Genomic DNA, 22,408 nt, shown 5'->3' with positions numbered 1-22,408 from the left:
CGCTTGCGTGATTCTCACTGTGAAAATCACAGTGCACGCAAGCGTCCATAGGAAAGCATTGTAAATGGTTTCCTATGCGACCGGATGAATGCGCGTGCAGCTCTTGCCGCGTGTGCGCATTCAGTCGACGGGGCGGAACGGAGGAGGATCGGAGGCAGAGAGCTCCCCGCCCAGCGCTGGAAAAAGGTAAGACTTACCCCTTTTCCCCTTTCCAGAGCCGGGCGGGAGGGGGACCCTGAGGGTGGGGGCACCCTCAGGGCACTATAGTGCCAGGAAAACGAGTATGTTTTCCTGGCACTATAGTGGTCCTTTAAGCCAGTGTTTGACTATTTTGAAATATGTCTACACTGGACAGGCAGGAACGGTGGCTGCAGGGAGAATAGGGACAGTATTGTGAAACCATATAGAGCAGACTAATGGTGACATACGGATAAGCTGAAGTCAGAATACATTTGCATAACATTCAATGCACGTCATAAAAAGTTCTGAGTATCCTGTACATTACAGATGAGACGACATCCCACAATATGACATGTCTAACCATATCACTACATTTATAGTCTACGGGGTCCGTCTCAGACTAGTACATGCTCACTGTAAGATGGAACTATAGAAAATAGCCAGCAACATGTGTGATTGTACTGTGGAGGAAGGAACTATAAGTAATCATAATCATCATCCCTACTATAAAGTCTGCCACCTTGTGGACATGGTCAGTCAGTGAGTCTACCACAACTGACTATACTATTAAAAAGGACATGCATCAATTGAAGTTTTTTTAACCGGCAAGCAAATACTTTTAACCCCTTAAGGACACATGACATGTGTGACATGTCATGATTCCCTTTTATTCCAGAAGTTTGGTCCTTAAGGGGTTAAACAAATATACAAACCAAAATAAAGCAAGAAAGGTTTTGGAAAGTACGAAATAGATATTTACGAACTTGCTACAAACGTGGTCATATTTTATTACTGGATGTTCCTCTCAGGTCAGGTAGGAGAGAGGAATCTGACACCAGACCCTGCTCTGCGTGATCACACTGATCAGACTACCTCTGTTCTCCCAATGCAATTTTTTGCAGCATTCCTAAGGATAGAACACTGATTGGTTAAATCAGTGTTCCCCCTGGAGTGGGTGTGGAAACATGAGAAACAAGAAGCAGGTAAATAAAACCATAATAATAATAATAATAATATTTACATGCTTTTTTTCAGCCTGCAGAGTGAGGCAACTGTCTCATTCAAAGCTAAAGCTCCCTTTAATATCAAGTGCTACTGCTAATAAAGGCATGAACTAGGGCTGTTAGTAAATGAATATGCAATACTCACACCTACCTTCCCCGGGGGGTGTCTGCTCTCATAGCATTTAGATAGACTGTATACAAAATGACAGCCATTGCCACTTTAATACTGATGGGCACCAGTTACTTGCTGGTGCCTCACCTAATGCCCCTCCTAGTGCCTTGCTGTCACAGCCTTTTATTCTAGTTTTGCCTAAGGCATCACTCACAAACTCCCGAGCCTCCTCTGTGCCTCTGTGCTAACCTATGAGTATACAAAGTGAGCGGGTAATTTATTTTGGATAAATACTTGTTTTTAGGTGGGAGGCTCCCTGCTCCGATACACTTTGCCTGCAAGAAGTAATTAACTAGATTTAGCTTTCAGCTCTTTTACGGACAATTTAAGAGTTTAAATGACACTATTATTAACTGAATAACTGAGGACGAAAGCAGAAAATTACCGAACTGCCGCTAGAGTCCCCGTCGCATTAAAAACTAGACTAAACTGAAAATCAATGCCAGACTATTTGGGGCTGTGTGTTTTATTGCTGCTCTGGAAAACTCCTGCTACAATTTATGGACGCTTCGGACACTTTATTTCCCGGGTTTCGATGGTTGTTTTTGTGTCAAATGAATAATTAAACAATATTAAGCGGTGGAGGGGAATAAAATTGCTTATTATGGAGAAGTAATTGCATTGAGGGGTTTTGTAGATATCGTAACAAACCGCATCAATGACATCATGTTTTCAAACTATGGCTGGGTTTAGAGGACTTTTGATCTTAGGCCAGCATTGAGAATATACTTTGTGCGGTTTGTAGCGCTGGGAAAACCGAATTGCGATGGTAAATTCTTCCATTTTCTTCTCTTTCTGTAGAAACTGCTGCCCAAGGGTGTAACTCACACTAATCACAGAGCCCAGAACTGTATGGTGTCAATCAACTGCAAACACCACCCACCACGCAGCACATCGGATTAAAAAACAAACAAATATTAGCAGACTATACCAGACCTACATGTTCTAAAACAGGTTTTGGTAACCTTTGGCACTACAGTTGTTTTGGACTACATCTCCCCTGATGCTGTGAGAGCATTATGGCTGTGAGAGCATTATGGGAGATGTAGTCCACAGCATCTGGAGTGCCGAAGGTTGCTTACGCCTGTTCTAAAATACGTCAAGGAAGGTAAAAAAAAAAGGGAGCAGCACAAAAAGGGAACAACACTTATGTCATTGCCGAGGAAGATATCCATAAAGATAGCCGAACAATACTACTTTTAAAGTGATCCCAGACCCAGTAAGCAGCTTAGTTAAGATTGTTGTGGCTTTAACTATTAGAATGCTAGGGATAAAGCAATACAATCAGAAGGTGCAATTACACCATTCCTCAGGTAGGAGGAGCTGTGGATCCTCTGTATTGGAGGCATATAAAAGACTAAATACATGCTTCCAAGGTACTTCCGAGCATTTGTTTTGAAATTAATTAGCTTTGAAAGTGTGGATTCGCAACCTCCAAGTTGAAAGTTTGTTCTCACTTCCCAGCAAGTATTTTTCTTTTCAGAAAATGTAATTTTCCTCATGGAATATATTAACCCTAATTGCACAGGTTAATTATTTATATCTCGCTGAATAGATTTCTAGATACAACCTTGTGGTATTAGGGTAGCGTTTTCAGATTAGGGGGGGGACTAGCGATTGGGCTTTAAGGATAAATAGTGCTCGAGCTTCACCGTGCTGATTATTGTAATATCTGTGATGCTCAGCCTTCAAATCCAAGGCCCCACAACCATAAGTATACTGCTGCACCCATAGTTTACAGTATTCTATCCGCTGGAACCCGATATTCATGACAATCACAATCTAACAAAATGATATATTAAAAATTGCCATTTGACAGTTACTACATACATACCGCGTAATTATCAATGGATTATCACTTCCGAAGCAGAATGAGTTTGTAAAATGTATTGTAAGTAGCTACCTATATATTCAGATGAGGTATATACTTTTTTAATACTATATATTATATCAAGCATTTTATAATGGTGTGTTTTAATGGGACACACCAGTCACCCAGACCGCTTCTGCCCATTGGAGTGGTCTGGGTGCCAACTCCCACCACCCTTAACCCTGCAAGTGTAATTATTGCAGTTTTTATAAAATGCAATAATTACCTTGCTGGGTTAAGTCCTCCTCAAGTGGCTGTCTATCAGACAGCCACTAGAGGGACTTCCTTGTTCTTAGAACACGAAAAGTGTTTTAAACAACGCTAGACGTCCTGACGCTATGCATGAGGACCTCCAGCATCGCCGGAATCCCCATAGGAAAGCATTGAATAATGCTTTCCTATGGGGAGGTCTAATGCACGCGCAAGGCCATTGCATCGCATACGCATTAGGTCTCCCCCACCGCTGACGTCGGCGGGGGAGGAGCGTGGACGGAGCCTGACCCAGTGAAGAGGGACATTGGCGCAGGATTCATGTAAGTCACTGAAGGGGTTTTAACCCCTTCAGCAACATGGGATGGGGTGTGGGCGGGAGTTATGTTTTAACTATTTACTACTATTTTTCTACGGCAGTGTTTTTCCTTCTTTCATTATATTCTGTTCTATTTAGGGTTAACCCCTTCACTGCCTTATCAATTTACCATATACTAGGCTTCCACTTTTCTCTGTTTCCTTCAGCAACATGGGATGGGGTGTGGGAGGGAGAGGGGCACTACAGGATTCTGCAGTGCCAAGAAAACATATCTTTTCCTGGCATTGGAGAGTCCCTTTAAGGTTTTAATGTGTTTTTCTACATTTGTTTTTTTTTTCTATAGAAGACACTTAATTTCCCAATTCATAAAAACAAGAATTATAAAATGGTTAAAAACAGAGACTTTCAAAAGTCATTATTCTCTGAGGAAAGTTTCTAATAAAACAAATACAGGAAGAAATTAAAATCAATACCCAAGACAGTAATTGTCTACTAGATCATTTACGGTTTGAACTGTTGTGATCGCTTTACGAATGTAAAGAAAACTGACTGAGAACAAAGATGTCTATCCAGAGCAGCGTATGAGAAAAACAATGGGCTCATTAAACTCAACGGGAAGCCACAAATCCAAAAAATAGGGAGTACAGATCAGATACAATACTTCTTTGTGCTTTTCGAAAAATATGTAATTATTCCATAAACATTTGACTAAGTTCCACGTGATACTAAAAATCACACAGATCTTCCTCTCAGATCTGTATTTGAAGGTGCGTCTGCCAAACTGTGATAAAGTGTTGAATATAGATAGCGTTACGTTTTGGCATGTAACGTGTGTAAGTGCAATAGATAGAAATTTGCCCGGTTTACACATCCATAGTATGGGCCTAATTAAATAAGCAGGGTAACATCCTATTTCCAACAAAATACACAGAATAATTTCAGAAAACGTGTGACTAGAGTTGAGCGGACATCTGGATGTTCGGGCCCGGCGGGTTCGGCCAAACTTTGAAAAAAGTCCGGGTTCGGGCTCGAACTTGACCCCGACCTTGACGCTGAACCCCATTGAAGTCAAAGGGGACCCGAACTTTTGGCCACAAAAATGGCTCTAAAAAACTCCTGGAAAGGGCTAGAGGGCTAGAAAAGGAAGTAAAATGGGGGTAAGAGTAGGACAAAAAAAGTGTCCTGCAAACAAATGTGGATAGGGAAATCACTTTAAAATAAGATAAAATAAGCAGCCGCTTAGTAGATAACTCCCTAATTCACACGGTATTAGGGAGCTATCTACCAAATGGCTGAAAGACCTAAATTGGTCACCTAAATTGGTTTTTCAGCCACATTTACCAATACTAAGTAAAGGTTACTTAGTAAATTCAGCCCCTACTCGCTATACTGCGAGTAGGGGCATGTCTAGTAAACAGTGAGCAGCCAGTGGCTGCTTACTGTAAAAAAAAATAAACTATTGCCCCCACCCCTGTGTGATGGGTGGGGGCCCTAAATAAGAATTTGGGGGGGACCTACTGTCCTCCCCCCCGGCTCCCACCCCTGCGCGGCGGGTGGGGGCCCTAAATAACAATAAGGGGGTCCTAATGTCCTCCCCCCGGCCCCCACCCCTGCGCGGCGGGTGGAGGCCCTAAATAACAATAAGGGAGGGGGACCTAATGTCCTCCCCCACCGGCCCCCACCCCTGCGCGGTGGGTGGGGGCCATAAATAAAAATTCCACCACCCCCCAAACCCCTAGTCACCCCCCTCCCCCCCAAAACAGTACCCCTACCTACCCCCCTCATCCTACAAATAATGAGGGGCGACCCTTGTCTAAATACCTGGGGAAAAAAATATAGACTTACCTTTTGATGTCTTCTTTCCTCTAAAATCTTATTTTTTCATCCCCAAAAAAGGCCAAATAAAAATCCAGAATAATCGATGCACAAAAAAACAAACAAAAAAAACGCAAAAAAAAAAAAATCCTACCTAATCAGAGTGCTCTGTGTCATTTTACACAGCGTGGGAAAGTTCTTTGGAAGTTCTCATTGGTGGATTTCAAGCCAACCAATCAGAGTGCTGTGACAGGTAAATATAGAGACTTACCTGTCAGTCTCTTTATTTACCGGTCAGAGCACTCTGGATGGCTTAACCCCACCAATCAGAGTGCGTTGGTTATTCTGGATTTTTATTTGGCCTTTTTTGGGGCTGAAAACAAGAAGATTTTAGAAGAAAGAAGACTTCAAATGGTAAGTAAATTTTTTTTTTTACAGGTACTTAGACAGGGGTCCCCCCTCATTATTTTTAGGATGAGGGGGGTAGGTAGGGGTAATTTTTTTGGGGGGAGGGGGTGAATAGGGGTCCCCTAGTCACCTGCGTGGGGGGGGGATTGTTATTTATGGCCCCCACCCACCGTGCAGGGGTGGGGGCCGGGGGGAGGACATTAGGTTCCCCCCACCCAATTTTTATTTATGGCCCCCACCCACCGCGCAGGGGTGGGGGCCGGGGGGAAGACTTTAGGTCCCCCCCCCCCAATTTTTATTTCTGGCCCCCACCCACCGCTCAGGGGTGGGGGCCGCGGGAGGACATAAGGTTCCCCCCCCCCCCCCAATTTTTATTTATGGCCCCCACCCACCGCACAGGGGTGGGGGCCGGGGGGAGGACATTAGGTTCCCCCCCAATTTTTATTTATGGCCCCCACCCACCGCGCAGGGGTGGGGGCCGCGGGAGGACATTAGGTTCCCCCCCCCAATTTTTATTTCTGGCCCCCCACCCACCGCTCAGGGGTGGGGGCCGGGGGAGGACATTAGGTTCCCCCCCAATTTTTATTTATGGCCCCCACCCACCGCGCAGGGGTGGGGGCCGGGGGGGGAGGACAAAAAAACTTAATGTTCGCTACGAACCCGAACTTTTCAGTTCGGGTTCGCTCAACTGTACGTGTGACATCTTCATTCTGAGTGACTGTATTTGATAATCAGATAAATGCGGACAGCATAGACAGGGCTAGAAAATGTCAGTATTGGAAGTTTTAATTTAATAATGACATATGGACTGCGAGGATTGTCTGATATCGATAAATAAAATACTGTCTTCTGGCCTATAGTATGTATGAGTAAAATCAAGACTGGGAGAGGTTTCAGTTTCGCTGATAGCAATAATTTCAATGCATATTTTATTTTAACCCACAAGAACATTCAAGTTAATTAAAGCAAACCCTGGTTGCACCAAAACCATTTCAGAGAGGAGTGCCCCATCTTGTTAGGATGTAGGAAACACTCTAATATGGTTGACAAATAAGGCCGTACAAGGTCTGTACACTTCCTGTAGACATCTGGTGTCACTTACTGTAACGCACGCCGAGCCACGAAACAAGATTCAATAATGCAGAGTATTGTTCCGTCCGTATAAATGTGCCCTTATGAACTGAATATATGAAATTCCCTCTTGGCACTCCCTCCCGTGACCCACTCTCTGTAACAGATAATATGGGTTTAATCCATTAAGCTTGTTTTCCTGTAGGCACCATCTGTCTGCATCCACCTGAGATAAAAGCTCACATCACAAAGTTTGAATGTTTTTAGAAGAATGTGTTTTATACGGGATAAGGAGAATTAGCCTAAATGACATGTTCTGTGTGGCTTCCTGTTTAGACCATGCTGAAACAGTAAATAATTAAATGGCTGGCTGGGCAAGGGTTATTGCCATCATAGGATGTTTAGTTCTAGTGCTGCTACAAAGGCTTCAAGCCACTGCCCCCCCATATATTAATACTGAGTATGTTAAAAAGAATCTAAAAATAAAAACAATCAGACAAGAAAAATGTACATATTTACCATTTAAAGTCTTGTTTTTATACCAAATAAAATAGATTATATCCGCTTGCTGTTAACAATAAATTATAAAAAACTACATTCATAAAAAAGAAGAAACAAAATTAAAAACTTTCATCAAGAAAATAAAAATCTTCAGGATTTGCACTGCCCTGTACTGGCATAGTCTGCCAGGGCATCTTTGTGGTTCCAACCTGCACTGTGAGAAGAGGGGGTAGGAATGTCTTATCTCTCCCTCCTCGCATATATATAAGGGTGGAGAGATTAGATGTGGGGGGGCGGGGGGGGGGGGCGAGGGGCATAAGTAGAAAGATGAAAAATAAGACACATTGGGCAGAGTAGGGAGGGAGATACAAGTTTGGGCAGAATGGGGAAGGAGATACAAGTGGGGGGCAGAATAGGGAGGGAAATACAATTAGCCGTAGTGACTATGGTGCTTGGAGAGTCCATGGGGGAGGGGTGTGAATGCCAAATCCACACTGGGTGCTAAACACCCTAGTTATACTTCTGTGTAGCAGTACAAAGGATAGAGGTTATGGTAGCAGCATTAGAGATAGCGATTGTTGTGGTTGTATAAGAGATAGCTGTTACTGAAGCAGTATAAGGATTGGCGGTTATTCTAACAGCATTAGATGGAATTGTTACAGTATAAAAAAGAGCAGTTATTGTAGCAGGAGATGGAGCCCTGCTTCCTCCGCATTTTGCCTCCATCCTCTTTCTTTACCTAACATGCTTCACCTTTCACAGGAGTTTTGTGTTTGTTGTTGTGGTTGTTGTTGTTAACCCCTTAAGGACACATGACATGTGTGACATGTCATGATTCCCTTTTATTCCAGAAGTTTGGTCCTTAAGGGGTTAAAAGGCCACTCTATTCCTCAAATGCAAAATAAATAAAAATCACTGTTTAGTAGATATACTCCAAATGAAAACTTGCTTGCATTTAAATATTAAAAATAGTATTTTTATAGGGGGTATAGTATTTTTATAGGGGATATCATGGCCGGACTGGGAAAAAAAATTCGGCCTGGGCATTTTTTAACCCCAGCTGCCCCCCTGAGAAGGTGGCGGGGCCAGGGAGGGTGTGTTTTGTCATCACTAAGGACCAGCACGCCCCTCTCAAAGTGAGCATGTTGGTTGAATGCGCAGAGTCCTGCGGAAGAGCTCTGGCATGAGAAAAAGGCCCTGGATTTGTTCTGCGCAGCCCAAGCAAATTTAATAACATGTTTGCGCTGTGTTTGCTTTTAACTTGTCTCTGGTGTATCCTAAAGTGGGATACCAGAGGACCAAAGGGCCAGGAAAGCGTATCGTGCATGTGTTTGGAGCATGCTTGTGGGATTAAGTGTGTGTGTAGAGTGAGCTGATTGTGGTATTGTGTAAATAGGTCATGTTTGTGGTGTAATATGTGTGGCTAGGGACTGCAGAGAGTGTGTATAGGGGATGTAGCGAGTGTGTGCACACACATAGTGTGTGTGTGTGTGTGTATATAGGTGTATACAGGGATAGGGGAAGACACTGTCTATACCTATAAAAGATTAGCAATACATAGTGAAGACCATAACAAGCATGTAATAAAAGATACTCTATCAGATACACTCACAAGATGTAGATAGAAAATGCGCATTCAAATTTTATAACATGACAGGAGGCTTCGTATTTGCTTAAGTCTCTCTTTACTAGAACTCCACAGCAGCACAGAAAAACAACCAATCAGAAAAAAGTTAGGTACTATAAAACTCCCCTCCCCATGCATCTTTTCCTCTTTCTTTGCTGCTCCGCAGACAGTACAGGTCAGAGTACCACTGCCTCCTGCTTATAGTGGGTGGCTTTGGGTTTTATTATGACTTATTTATGATTTATATTTATGTTATTCAGTTACCATGTTATGTATTTATTATTTATATATTATATATGTATATACTGTATTTAGTTATTTATTATATATTTTATATCATATTATTTTCTTTTTATATATTTAATGTTTATTATATTTAGTCATATATTTATTATTTATATATGTATATACTGTATTTAATTTATATATTTATTATTTATATATTATACAAATAGTTTTTTAGTGACTTTGGGCTTACTCTCAGTTTTTTTTCTCATTGCTTCCCCTGTTTGGGGATGTTTCCTTTCAGGTGGTGATTTTAAGGGGGTTTCCTGTGGATTCCTTTAGGTTTTGATCCCCTTCCCCATCCCCCCCACCACCCTAGAGCCCTTCTATTAGCTCCCCGCGGGCTACGTGCACTCTGCTCGGGGAGGCAGGAGACTAGCTGTTTGGCTGCCTCCTCTGACTCCCCGAGCTCCAGTGTGAACCTGCCGGGGCCCAGGGTCTCTCGCGGTCGGACGTGAGTACCCGGCGGCCGGTTCAGCCCACACACGTGGCCGCCTCGCCGCGGCCGGCTTCTTCAGGGAGCCGCGTGCAGCCGACCGGCGAGAGGAGGGTGCACATGCTCACAGCCCCTCCTCCAGACGTGGTGGTCAGACCGCAAGTGTTCTCCTCGCTGGCATTCTGGCTCTGTAACATGATGCATACAGAGCCAGTCTGACAGTGATAAGCAGATTTTAGGTTTCTGCTACCAGTTGATTTTGTCATGCACCTAGTAGCTGATAACTTTATATTGCTCTAACATCTAGTGTTCATTGGTGCATATGTTTATACTTCAGTAGATATGTGTCTGATCCATCCCTGTAGTTAGAGCTGAGACTACTCTAGCACGATATTCACTGTCCATGACAAATATACTAAGCTAAGCAGACCTGGCTATGGCTCAAACTGGTATGGGAGACCAGTCTATGCTGACACTGATTCAATTCCATCAGATTCTGTTATTTGTAGAATTGGAAGGTGGTCCCTTAGAAGTTCAATAAGAGGGTGCATTGAGTTGACTCTTGTTTTTGCCCTATTCCTGAAATTATACCATAGGTACGATAACCTTCTGGCGGCATGCTGATGATGCATGCTATGGATGAAGAAATCTGACTGGTCTGCATTCCCATGTGCATATCCTATTCTATTTAAATTAATATGTATTGCTCACTATATCACGTTTTAATGGACGCAGTTATACCTATTACAACTGGGATACCACTATTGCCTGCTGGGCATTTAGGGACTACTAGTCCCAGTTATATGTTATTAACACAGTATTATGCTAAAAGGGTCGGAGTCTGGGGGCCCTATGTCACAGGATTCTCTGAGGATCTACAATTTTTTGGGAACTCTATCCAACTCAGGGGTCCCCATTACTCATTCAATACCCATTGTAAAGCGCTGCAGAATTGGATTGCGCTATATAAATGACATATTAATAATAATAATAATAATAATACACAACCAGGATTGGGCTGCTATGTCTGTGGCCCATTGATTGGCCTGCTATGTCTGTGCCCCATTGATTGACCTGCTATGTCTGTGCCCATTAAATAGGCCTGCTATGTCTGTGCCCATTAGAACTGCCTGCTATGTCTGTGCCCATTAGAACGGCCTGCTATGTCTGTGCCCATTAAAACGGCCTGCTATGTCTGTGCCCATTAAAACGGCCTGCTATGTCTGTGCCTAATTAAACGGCCTGCTATGTCTGTGCCCCATCGATTGGCCTGCTATGTCTGTGCCCCATCGATTGGCCTGCTATGTCTGTGCCCCATTGATTGGCCTGCTATGGCTGTGCCTATTTGAATGGCCTGCTATGTCTGTGCCTATTTGCTTGGCCAACTATTCTGTGTCCATTCGTTTGGCCTGCTGGGCCTGTGCCCTTCTGGGAATATCATTGAGGAAAACACAGTACCCACCAGTGACATGGAGATAGGCAGGTGTCCAGGCACGCACCATTGCCATACTGTCCAAGAGGACACCAGTATACGACCATCTGAGTGTGGTGGGAAGGGTGAAGGCCCTAAACCTCATGCCTGAAGGGCAAGGTTTCTTATGAAGACCCCGGGCACACATCCACGGTTTACACCAGACCGGCGACGGCACGTCTCCAAGGAGAACTTCGCACAGACAAGGACTGGTACTCAGACACCTACAGGGGAACGCGGTGTTTCCTTGTCTTTAACAACTAACTCTCTATCTGCCTCCAGGAATCCATACAGGTATCGGTAGTTATTCCTGCGTGAGGTTAGCTCCTGGCCCTGTTCAGTGGGGCTTACTTGTTTTGCCTTCCGGCCTGCTATTTGCCTTCTATCTGAGAAAGAATTTTCGTATTTACTCTTATCTACGTTTATTTTTGTTTTTTTTTCTTGACTTCCTTTTCCTTTCGCTCGGGTCATCGAGAGGCCTGACTTGACCTCCTCCGACCTCCCGGGCGCTTGTGGATTGCGGAGAACGTCTCCAGCTTTCCTCAGGCTACCAACGGTCATCCTGGACCCCGCGCGCACGCACGGGATCCGGATGGTCAGTTGGTAGTTTTCCATCTTTGTTTCCGTAGGTTGCCCTCAGCCTTATGCTGATATTAGTAATTGGTGTACCCTGCAGTTGGTCACCCTGAGTCTCTAGGGACTCTAGTTTGGATCACAAGAGGGTGGGGCCCTCCATCACCTTGATCCGAGGATATTTTATTTTCAGGAACAGAGAGCGAATCCCTCTCATATACAGAACCGGACACTGATTTGTTATTAGAGGGCGCAGCCCTCCCTCAACCTCAGCCAGATTCTGAGCTGGATACAGAGGACATGTTTGGAGTGACACTTTCTCATAGAGAGAACCGGTCACGGATGTAGACTCTACTGTGTGGTTATTAACGGGTGCGTCCTGTTCAGGCTATCAGTCGGACGCTATCACGGAGTTTGATCACATTATTAGAGGGCGCAGCTCTCTCATCCGCTCGACACTTTACGGTGCCGTCCTTTTTGTTCATCACTCAGACTTGTACCTGTACAAGACATCGATGACTGCATAGAGGGGCGTCCCTCCGGCATCCAATTAGATCTGTCGTCCGTGCTACTGATTTCGTTATGGAGGACTGCCTGGTCATGCAAGGTATACATATTTAGACTGGATCCCTCTATTTTATCTCCGGTAATGGATCGACTGGATCCGGACCACTGTACCACACGCGAGAAATACCCACAGAGGTATACAGGGAGAGACTCTAGCTTATTTACACACACTCCTGGAGATGGTATGGCTAACGGATGAGCCTCAGGTAGTACGAGAGTACAGGTTTTGGTATATTCTGCACCATATAAAACTGAGAATTGCTTTCAGTTTTGGATATCCAGACCGTTGCGAACAAACTGCGCAGACAGTTTCTCCCATATCAAGATGACAGGAGATACGGAGACCTTCATGGAGCAGATGGGCACTGCCTTGCTCGGGTAACAAGAATAGAGAAGGCCTACTACCCGGTCTGAAGGTAAACCGTATGCATGGATCGCATGGTAAGACCGGAAACCCTGGTTGTCTTGAGTTCCCCGGTCATTACGATCTTGGGACAAGATGGCAGCACTGCCCCATCTCCTCGGAGCACATACCTGGTGAACAGGGCTCGGAGATGGTGGGCCTTCCATCGCACTAACCCACTTTTTCAACTACCGTCAAGGAGACCTACGAGTCTCTATGGAGGTACCTGGTGTGCCCCGACTCCTACACAGACACCAAAGTCGGGTCACGTCCTACCGCTGGAGTACGGCTCAGGATGGTAGCAGACTCAGACAGGGCTGCCGACATTCTCTAACAGGACATCACATGTTTCGGACGGCTAAAGCTGGACCCTTCTTTTTACCACTATATCTGCTCTCTGGAGTCGCCTGTCATGAGCGAAGGGACTTTACGCCTTGCCTGCGCATTGGAGAACGCTATATGTTCGCGGGGCTCCAAGCTAAGAAGGGAGGTACCCCTCTATAGGGAGACTTTGACTTCAATTATCAAACTCACATTCCTGGGTCCCTTGTCCTAGGGTCTACTCTTGGAGTTACGTGCCTGGACAGTCAGGGGTACAGGGACCTAAGGGTCTCACTATATTATACCCCATCTTGTAGGTGGCGTGTATACCAGGAACCCCTAAACAAATTTTGACAGGTCGGGCATAGAACAGGATCGTACTACGGGTAATCGGATTATTTCACTCTCTCACTACAGCACGTGAGGACTCTTCGTGGTTTCCAGGTCCCAATCACCATTGGATCCGTATATCTTTCACTCTTAGACGATGACATATCTGGATGGAAATCTCCACTCCGGTTTACGCTTCCAATCCCTTTGAATATTTCTGGGATTCTCTATTCCCAGAATAGTCGACCACAGTTCATCCACACAAGTTCAGTTCGGAACCCTGAATGGACGTCCTTTTGGGGTCTTTTCTCTACCGCAGCCGAGGATTACACAGTCCATTTGGAATATTGGAATCACTTAGGATACAGCTGGTTTGACCACACTCTTGCCTGCATACTAATTTATTCTCGGATGAAACATCTCACCGGATAGGTCAGGAGGGAACGAAAGATTTTACTCGGTTCTATTGTGATATTGGTGGTGGACTTAGGCGCATTCCTTGAGATTGGAGATCTACCTGCAAGGCCACATTGCCGGATGACCCTGGCACGATCGGAGGAGCCAACTTACAGATCAAGAGTTGAGACATGGTGGCAGTTTCTTCTCGCGGCCCTAAGCAAATGACTTTCGATATTTTACAACTACAGGAAAATGGCTGATAGGTCAGATTGCCAGCTCATAGACCGACTGCTAGGAAACAGGTCGCAACACCACGTACAATGGATCTATCGGCGGATGGTGTTTTTTTCCGTGTTTGAGATGCTTCGTCGGCTGGCATCTTCATTGATCCGTCTTCTGTCGTTTATCGCAGTTGTTAAGTCCAATTAGGATTACTCTGATATCTCCTGGCATAGGTACCAGTGACACAAACAGCGTTGGATTGGTGAATTGAGCGTTGAAACAGCAAATACGAAGCCTCCTGTCATGTTATAAAATTGTAGATTATGCTAGCTTTAGTGTACCTATAATCTTAATTTTATTAATGACAGGAGGCGAGTATTTCCCACCCATTCTTATCCCTCCCTTGTTTAATGTTAATAGTTTAGATGAATCAGGTACGTATGCAACTGTGCTTGTTGTCTCTGCTACCTGTCACTTGTTTCTTATGTCTGTTTTTCATATGTAGGGTTGGGATATCTACATATTAAGGTAAATTTGGTTGTTACACTGGGTGCCTACATGTTTTGTTCAGAGTACATTTCATTGGCTAACCAACCCTTTCGATTCTGTTTTTTCTCTCGTTTCAGTTTACAGTCCATCATCGCTGTCTGGTTTGACAGCTCTTCTCGGATGGTGGACATCGTTGTATTCATTGTATCTAGGACTTTGTTTCTTCCTCATCATTTTTTTCTGCTTTTTGTTCTGTTTTGTCGCAGCTTGAAAGAGGAAATGATGCATGGGGAGGGGAGTTTTATAGCACCTAACTTTTTTCTGATTGGTTGTTTTTCTGTGCTGCTGTGGAGTTCTAGTAAAGAGAGACTTAAGCAAATACGAAGCCTCCTGTCCTTAATAAAATTAAGATTATAGGTACACTGAAGCTAGCATAATAATTACCACCACCTACTCCTGTAGGGTTTTTTTTTTTAAAGCGGGAATTTTTTCTTGTATGGAGATTGTTAATTTTGTATTATTATTTTAACCTAAGAGGTCCCTGATGAAGTTCTGATTGAACGAAACGCGTTGGACCAGTGCCTTTTATTTTATTTTACAAATAAATACATCTTTTTTTCTACCATACTTATTGTTCCTGCTTTCCTTTTGGTTTCCGGATCTTCGAACCCAGTGCACCCAGTGGATCCAGTTTTAAAAAAAAACCTACAGGAGTAGGTGGTGGTAATTTGAATGCACATTTTCTATCTACATCTTGTGAGTGTATCTGATAGCGTGTCTTTTATTACATGCTTGTTATGGTCTTCACTATGTATTGCTAATCTTTTATAGGTATAGACAGCGTCTTCCCCTATCCCTGTATACAATTGTTGTACTAGGCACCTATGTGGAAAGTTGCCGTTGGGAAGCTGTCATTAAGTTAGGTTTGTTTTTTATATTTTTTATACATACTATTTTAGTGTGTGTGTTGTTGTGTGTATATAGGTGACAAAGTGTGTGTAGGGGTTGTAGAGAGTGTGTGTTTAGAGAATGTAGAATGTGACGGCAGAAAAGAACCAGTCGGCCCATCTAGTCTGCCCAATTTTCCCATCTAGTCTGCCCTAAATACTTTCATTAGTCCCAGGCCTTATCTTAAGTCTAGGATAGCCTTATGCCTATCCCTCACTGTGTTAACCTCTACCACTTCAGCTGGAAGGCTATTGTGTGTGTGTGTGTGTATAGAGGATTCAGAGTGTATATAGGGATCTAGTGGGTTTATGCGTGTGTGTGGGTGTGTAGATTAGATGATCCAGAGTTGAATAAGGGATCTAGCATGTATCTGGAGCGTAATGTGTGTAGTGGTGCTGTAGCGTATATATATATATGTTTGGAAGTATTGTATATGTGAGGGGCGCAGTGTGTTGGGTGTACTGTGTGTATGTGTGCGGTACCAACTGTACTCAGGGACGTCGCGCGCCGCCCGCAGAGTGAGGCTGGGAGCGTCTAAATCATTTCCTGTCTAAATCATTTCCTTGCTGAGTAGATTCAGAAACAAGTTGTGTTGCAAGTGAAGACCGGTCAGATATGGTGCTCATTAAATGGACACTATAGCCACCAGAACCCCTACAGCTAATTGTAGTGATTCTGGTGTCTGTAGTGTAGTATGTCCCTGCAGCCTTAGCAGTTTAAACATGGAAGAGGCAGTGTTTACATTGCTGGCTAGTTACACACTCACTCAGACAACCACTGGAGTTTTTCCTGTAAAGAGTAAATATGCTTATAGACTGAAATTTGTGCGTTCCAAATACATCTGTGAAAAAATAACTGATCTTCACAGTTTGTTAAGCTTCTTACTAAGTGTTTGTGGTGAGAAATGCATGTCAGACAGGATGAATCAGTGATTCTGCACCGAACAATTACTAAAGCTTTTAAAACATTTAGTAATTTTCATCAGGTGAAACATTAGGTTTCATTTAATTAGCCCTAGTTTTGTAACTTTATTGGTTCAATGAATAATAGCCGTGGGGATAGTGGGCTACCTCGGCGGGTGAGCCAACATTAATTTTTTTCTGTGTAATTTGCCTGATGTAATTCGGTACTTTGTTTGGTAAATGCAGGGTAAAAACTGCAAAATGATGGTCTCATGGCAAGCTGAAAGGGACATTGTAGGGTTCTTGGTGCAAAAATTAACAAATAGCAAACACATGCAACTTTTCACTCTTCATTTACAGCTCTGAATTTGCCAATGCAAGGACATTGTTGGCTGTCTGTAACAGTATATAAGCAGGTATTTGAAATACTACAGAAGCAACATAACTACTACATATCACTATAGTTTATATGTTGACTGGAGTGTCCTGGTGCTGTACCCTGGCTTAATGTCAAACCATTTAGGAACATGGCGATAGGACTCTCATCTAATTAATTCCATCCAAGTTGTCCAAAATTGACATTCATAAGTCAGAAGTGTAAGTTCCGCCTGATCATATGGCTGCGAGGGTGGGAGAGGATATGGCTGTGAGGATGGGCTTGTGGAACATGGCTTTAAAGGGACACTCCACTGCCAAATACAAAATAAATACAAAATCACTGTTCAGTAGATATACCCCAAAAGAAAATTATGCATTTATTAATTGTGAATATATATAAAATCACCTTTCTATAACTGCAGATCTCTTGTCTGCTGCCTTTGCAAACCTTCAAGCCCAGACTTTCTGTGGCTGCCCAATCACAGACTTCCCAGTGCAGCTTAATGATAAGTCTTTGCCAGTCAGGTGCTCTGGACAATTGCTGCCTCTTGAGTTCAGCTCAGAGAGGTAGAGATAGAGATAGAGATAGATAGAGAGAGAGAGAGAGAGAGAGAGAGAGGTGTAGAGGGGAGGGAGGCAGGGAGAGGGAGGGAGGGAGGCAGGGAGAGGGAGGGAGAGAGGGAGGGAGGGAGAGTGTGTGTGTGTGTGTATATGTTTTGTTTTCTTTTAAAGAAAAACAAATGGCTAGGGGGGTGATGTACGGTTATGGTAATAAGGAATATGACCATAGAAATATGGGAGGGATAAGATAGGTGGAATACTCTGCTTGGTAAACAAGTACCTCATTGCAGCACACTGATTTAAGCTAATCTTGAGAAAGTCCAGTAGAGCGGGCGAAACGCGTTGAAGTGTTATCGGCATTCATGATACAGAGGTCTGACGACTACAGCCTGTTTGACACAGACCACACACCAAGATCTCCAGTGTACTCGTTCTACTCTACCCCATCAGCGCTGAGATCGGGCGGGAGTTTTGTACTGCAGAGACCGGTGGACGGTAAACGGCTGCTCAGCCTCTGATTCTGCTTAATGTGTTTCTGATATCTTGGAAACAAGTTTCACCACTTGCTAATGTAAGGGTCTCTATTTGGGGGAAGGGAATCTTTTTTTCTACTAATAAATGCAGTTTTACACTATGAAAAGCTTTTTTGTATCCTTTTAAACCCCTTAAGGACCAAACTTCTGGAATAAAAGGGAATCATGACATGTCACACATGTCAAGTGTGCTTAAGGGGTTAAGGTACAATCTACATTGAGCCACAGTGTATCTACGGATATTACATTTCTGCTGCAACACAAGATTAACCCCTTAAAGACTCTAATTCAGAACTTTTGGACTCTCGAGCAAGTTTTTAATATATTTTATGTGCATAATCTAAGTTGTGATGTATAGAGGTGATAATATATATACCAATAAATTACAGTGATAAGTTGGATTTTTCACATCCTAATTGATTGCCTAGTGCAAGGCTATCACTTTTTTATGAATACACTGATATAAGCGTTGACATTTCAGTAGAGTTTAAATAAAGATTATAAAGTTTCAATGCATTAAACATGGCCCTTGATAATTCAAAGCCATAAATGACAAGAAATGCAGACACATTGGGCTGTTTTTGCTTAATACACAGCTATCTAAATTAATATAGAAATGCAGATTTACTGTTACCTATTACAAGTACGACTCTTGATTTCTTCTGCTCATCTGCATAAAAAAACAATAATAAAAATATGTTATAATATCATATAAAAATTCCAATCTGTCATTTTATACAATGGTGTTCCATCCAGACACACAGGCCATTGGTTGATAAAAGTGATAGATTACTTAATGTATTGATAACAGTTAACAGTACAGCTTCCTACAAGCTGTCTCACAGGATCATTACAGGCACTAAAGCATTAGTTTACCATTATTCCCTTAAAATTCATCTCAATGATCTAGTCTTCGATTAAGTCAATTGCGTTTAATTTCAAGCCAACTGGGAAGGTTGTGGATCTAAAATGACAAGCAGTGGAGATGATCGGCACTCACTAGGGTTTCCTAAACTGTAATGTTAGTGAATTGAATACAATTTCTCTCAATAAACCAGGTCTGGTCAAAAGCAGTGGTGGCTGATATTGTTTAAAGATGGAGGAGCACGTGGCTCTTTCCTTAAACATTTTACTTGGCCTCGGACTTGTTTTATCTCTACTCATTTAACTTCATGTATTTAATCCCTGACCCAATGAAAGGTCATGTCCTATAGATACAAGTATTTGGGTAGCAAGAACCACTATAAAATTTATCAGACTCAACTCTTTGATGCTTTTACCCAATGACAACCCTAGAAAACTTGGCAATATGCTACCCTGTCTCTTAGAGTGTCCAGGATCTGGCAGTCCACAACTAATGAGAGACATCATAAATTTAGTTAGAGCAGACTAAGAATGGATTGAAAGTCTATATACCCAGAGAAGGGGACATTTTTCAGAAATACACGTTTTGCCAATATAACTTTTTTTTTCATTTCCATAAAAACTGGAGGAGAAGGGGAGGTGGGAGAGCAGCTAACCATCTGTCCTCCTATAAAACATACTTTGGTGAAGTGTACAGTGAAACAAATTTTTTGTAACTGAGCAAATGTTGTGCATGTTTTTCACAAATAAAAGGGTGTTTCCAAGCACCACGATCACTTCAGTGATTTGAAGTGGTCAAGGTGTGTTGAGTTTGTATGTGCCATGTTTTGCTTTCAAACTCCTTCACAATCAGAGGTGTAACTCCACCTCCGAGAGCGTCCTTGGCCAACCCAGAACCCAGATGTTTAGACCGGCTAATGTCAATTCTGTGCAATACTGGCATCGGACGCCAGCACGTGCAGCATTCTGGAATCAGACAGCCTATGGAGGCACAGCCTCCCACCCCACTTTTAAAAGAAAATGAACTGGTATTTGGGTGTGTGGGGGCAGCACAGAAGTGATTACTACAAACAAAACAAGTGTTTTATGTACATACTGGTTCTTGGTGAGAGTATCCCTTTAATAATAAATCTAACATTTTCTGATTAATCCCATTCACAATGAAGTAAGAAAAACAAGTTACGAAAACAGTGTAGCTTTGTGCAGACTTTGAATAACATGTTCTACAAAGCATTTAACAATGCCCATGCACTGTGATGTTCAAGGTTTTAGAGAATTACATTTTCTCATTTCCAAAATAAATGTTATGTTTCTACTATTACTTAAAAAAATCCCCAGTTACCATGAAACTAATAGAAGCATCCTACCTCTTGGATAATCCTCTCCAGACTGAACTGGTACTTCATGTGTCTGCAAAGAAGAGAAAAACATACATTGAGTGAGTCAATAAATCAATCAAGTCCTGAGGTGTAATACAACGATCAATATATTTTAGATAAGAACAATGTACGATAGAATCCTGCCCCTGAGCCCAGATGAGCGTGCATATCTGGCAGAAAAGGCAGGTAGTGTGTTCAAAAAAATAAATAAAATTAACGAGTAAGAATATGATACACACAATGAATGGTAATGCAGTAAAAGATTAGTAAATTCAGGATAATATCTATAGACAATACTCTGATATGCTTTATTCTAACAAACACGTAAACTCATATAAATGTCTGGTACTCATCTGTTAAACCCCCTCAAATGGATTCTGAGTTCTACAGAAAACACAGACAGCCATTGAGTTCTGAATGGAATGGATGGTGGGGTTTAATCGACCTTTACGTCTAGTCTCCATCAAAATGTAAATCCATACAAAGAAAATTTCAAATATAAGCTCTAAGAATAGTGTATTGATGATCTTGGTTGGGGTAGAGATGATCCAACTGATGCAAATGAGTTGGGAATAAGAAACGTGCTATTTTGGTAGAAGCCCAAGTGAGCATCAAATTAAAAATCCACTGACCCAACTCTGAGAGCGTGTTATGTTAAGTACAAAGTGAGGACATGCACCACAGTTCTGTTCATTGACGTGTTCCTCAGGAATTCTTATGCAGTAGCTTAAAATATTAGAGGGCTGTATTGTAAACATTTAAAATGCCACCACTGAATATCAGCCTTCGAATGAGGATGTAGCTATAGCGAAGCAGGAATGACTATTCGCTTATAACAAAGCCGCAGCATTACACCTCTGTTAACAATGGAACCGATTACAAGAATGCTCAAAGAGTAAAGTTAAGGATATGGGGATGTTAGAGGAGGGCTGGAGAGTTGTTAGAATTAGGAGTAGTAAATGGGGATATGCTATGGATAAAACTAGCACTGTTGCATATTCTCCTGCACAATATTACCTTTCAGGGGCTAACCGGACGGTACTAAAAGTTAATGTTATCTACAACCGTTCCATTGTATAAATGCATATACTCACACGAACAGAAACCACTATTAATGTCCGGTGCCAAATGCTTACCGAGTACTCGTGTTTATAGTATACGCGATGCAACTAAAGTCAAGTTTACCATGTATCGATTGTACCCCAATCCTGCTACATGTACAACTGTCTATGTTCATGTTACTGAAAAATGTCATGTATTGTTTTGACGACTCCCCTGCAAGTGGCAAAAATAGAAGAATTATGAAAAAAAAAAAAAAAAGGATTAGGAGTAGTAAGGGATAGGTGGTAATGTCTGGCTGAGAATCAAGAGAGTTAAAGTCCACAGATTCTTGGATCTCATCTAACCCTAGGTGCCCCTAAAACCAATGCACAGGGCTACAGAGTTAATGCAGGAACATACAGAAATGATATAGTGTCACTATAATTACAGCAACCTTTTATATCATTCCAAAGTGAATCAAGAGGAATTGAGGGGCTGCAAATTAGTTGCCTGTTATTCATTTTAGGACGCCTTAAAACATTTCTGAAGGACTTTACATTATTTAACAGTAAAGACTGCTGTGTCGCTTTATTGTTAATCCTTTTATCCTTTTAATCCTGGATTATACAGAATGCGCCATTGTTATAAGTAGGACCTCTGCAAAACACAGGAAAGAAATATCAGCGTTAAAAGATATTTTGAGCTGAGAAATGTATCCCTAGAGGTCAGGACATCAATTCCATAAAGTCTGACCAGATGTAGAGGATAAACACTTTAAATTCTGCAGATTAAACTCCATCATGTATTGGCAGCTTACAGAGATCAAACCGTTTCAGGCTCAAGGTAATAAAATACTGATAGATTTCATGGCTCCCATCCTAGATCATCCCAAAACCAGAAGCTGATAAAAGGGAAATATTCGGCCATCTGGCAATGACAAGATTGTAACAAATGCGTATTAAATATTCATAAAACGCTAAATCGCAAATGCACATTACGCAATCTTTTAATTTTCTTCAAGGATCCAATTTTAGGATTAAAATACATTTTAGTTGCATTATTGTTATTATTGTAAAATGTTCAAAGTAATTTTTAAATTCTAGCACACAACAGGTTTGACAGATGGGCG

At 42.4% G+C, this 22,408-nt stretch overlaps 1 protein-coding gene across 2 annotated transcripts in view; it reads right to left on the bottom strand.

Moving 5' to 3' along the window:
- The window catches only part of AK5 (adenylate kinase 5), a 264,357-nt gene that overhangs the window by 19,400 nt on the left and 222,549 nt on the right, over positions 1-22,408 (bottom strand). For both annotated transcript variants that reach the window (XR_010084077.1, XM_063427944.1), the window contains exons 9-10: positions 20,227-20,269; positions 18,630-18,665 (exon numbers count right to left, since the gene is read on the bottom strand). Coding sequence is in view for 1 of the 2 variants with exons in the window: in XM_063427944.1 (XP_063284014.1) it covers positions 18,630-18,665; positions 20,227-20,269 (79 nt within the window). In the remaining variant the exon portion in view is untranslated. The remainder of the gene's footprint in view (positions 1-18,629; positions 18,666-20,226; positions 20,270-22,408) is intronic.

This window comes from Pelobates fuscus, chromosome 7 (assembly GCF_036172605.1).
Source record: "Pelobates fuscus isolate aPelFus1 chromosome 7, aPelFus1.pri, whole genome shotgun sequence".
Taxonomy (NCBI): Eukaryota; Metazoa; Chordata; class Amphibia; order Anura; family Pelobatidae; genus Pelobates; species Pelobates fuscus.
This window is presented reverse-complemented; position numbering and strand designations above follow the sequence as displayed.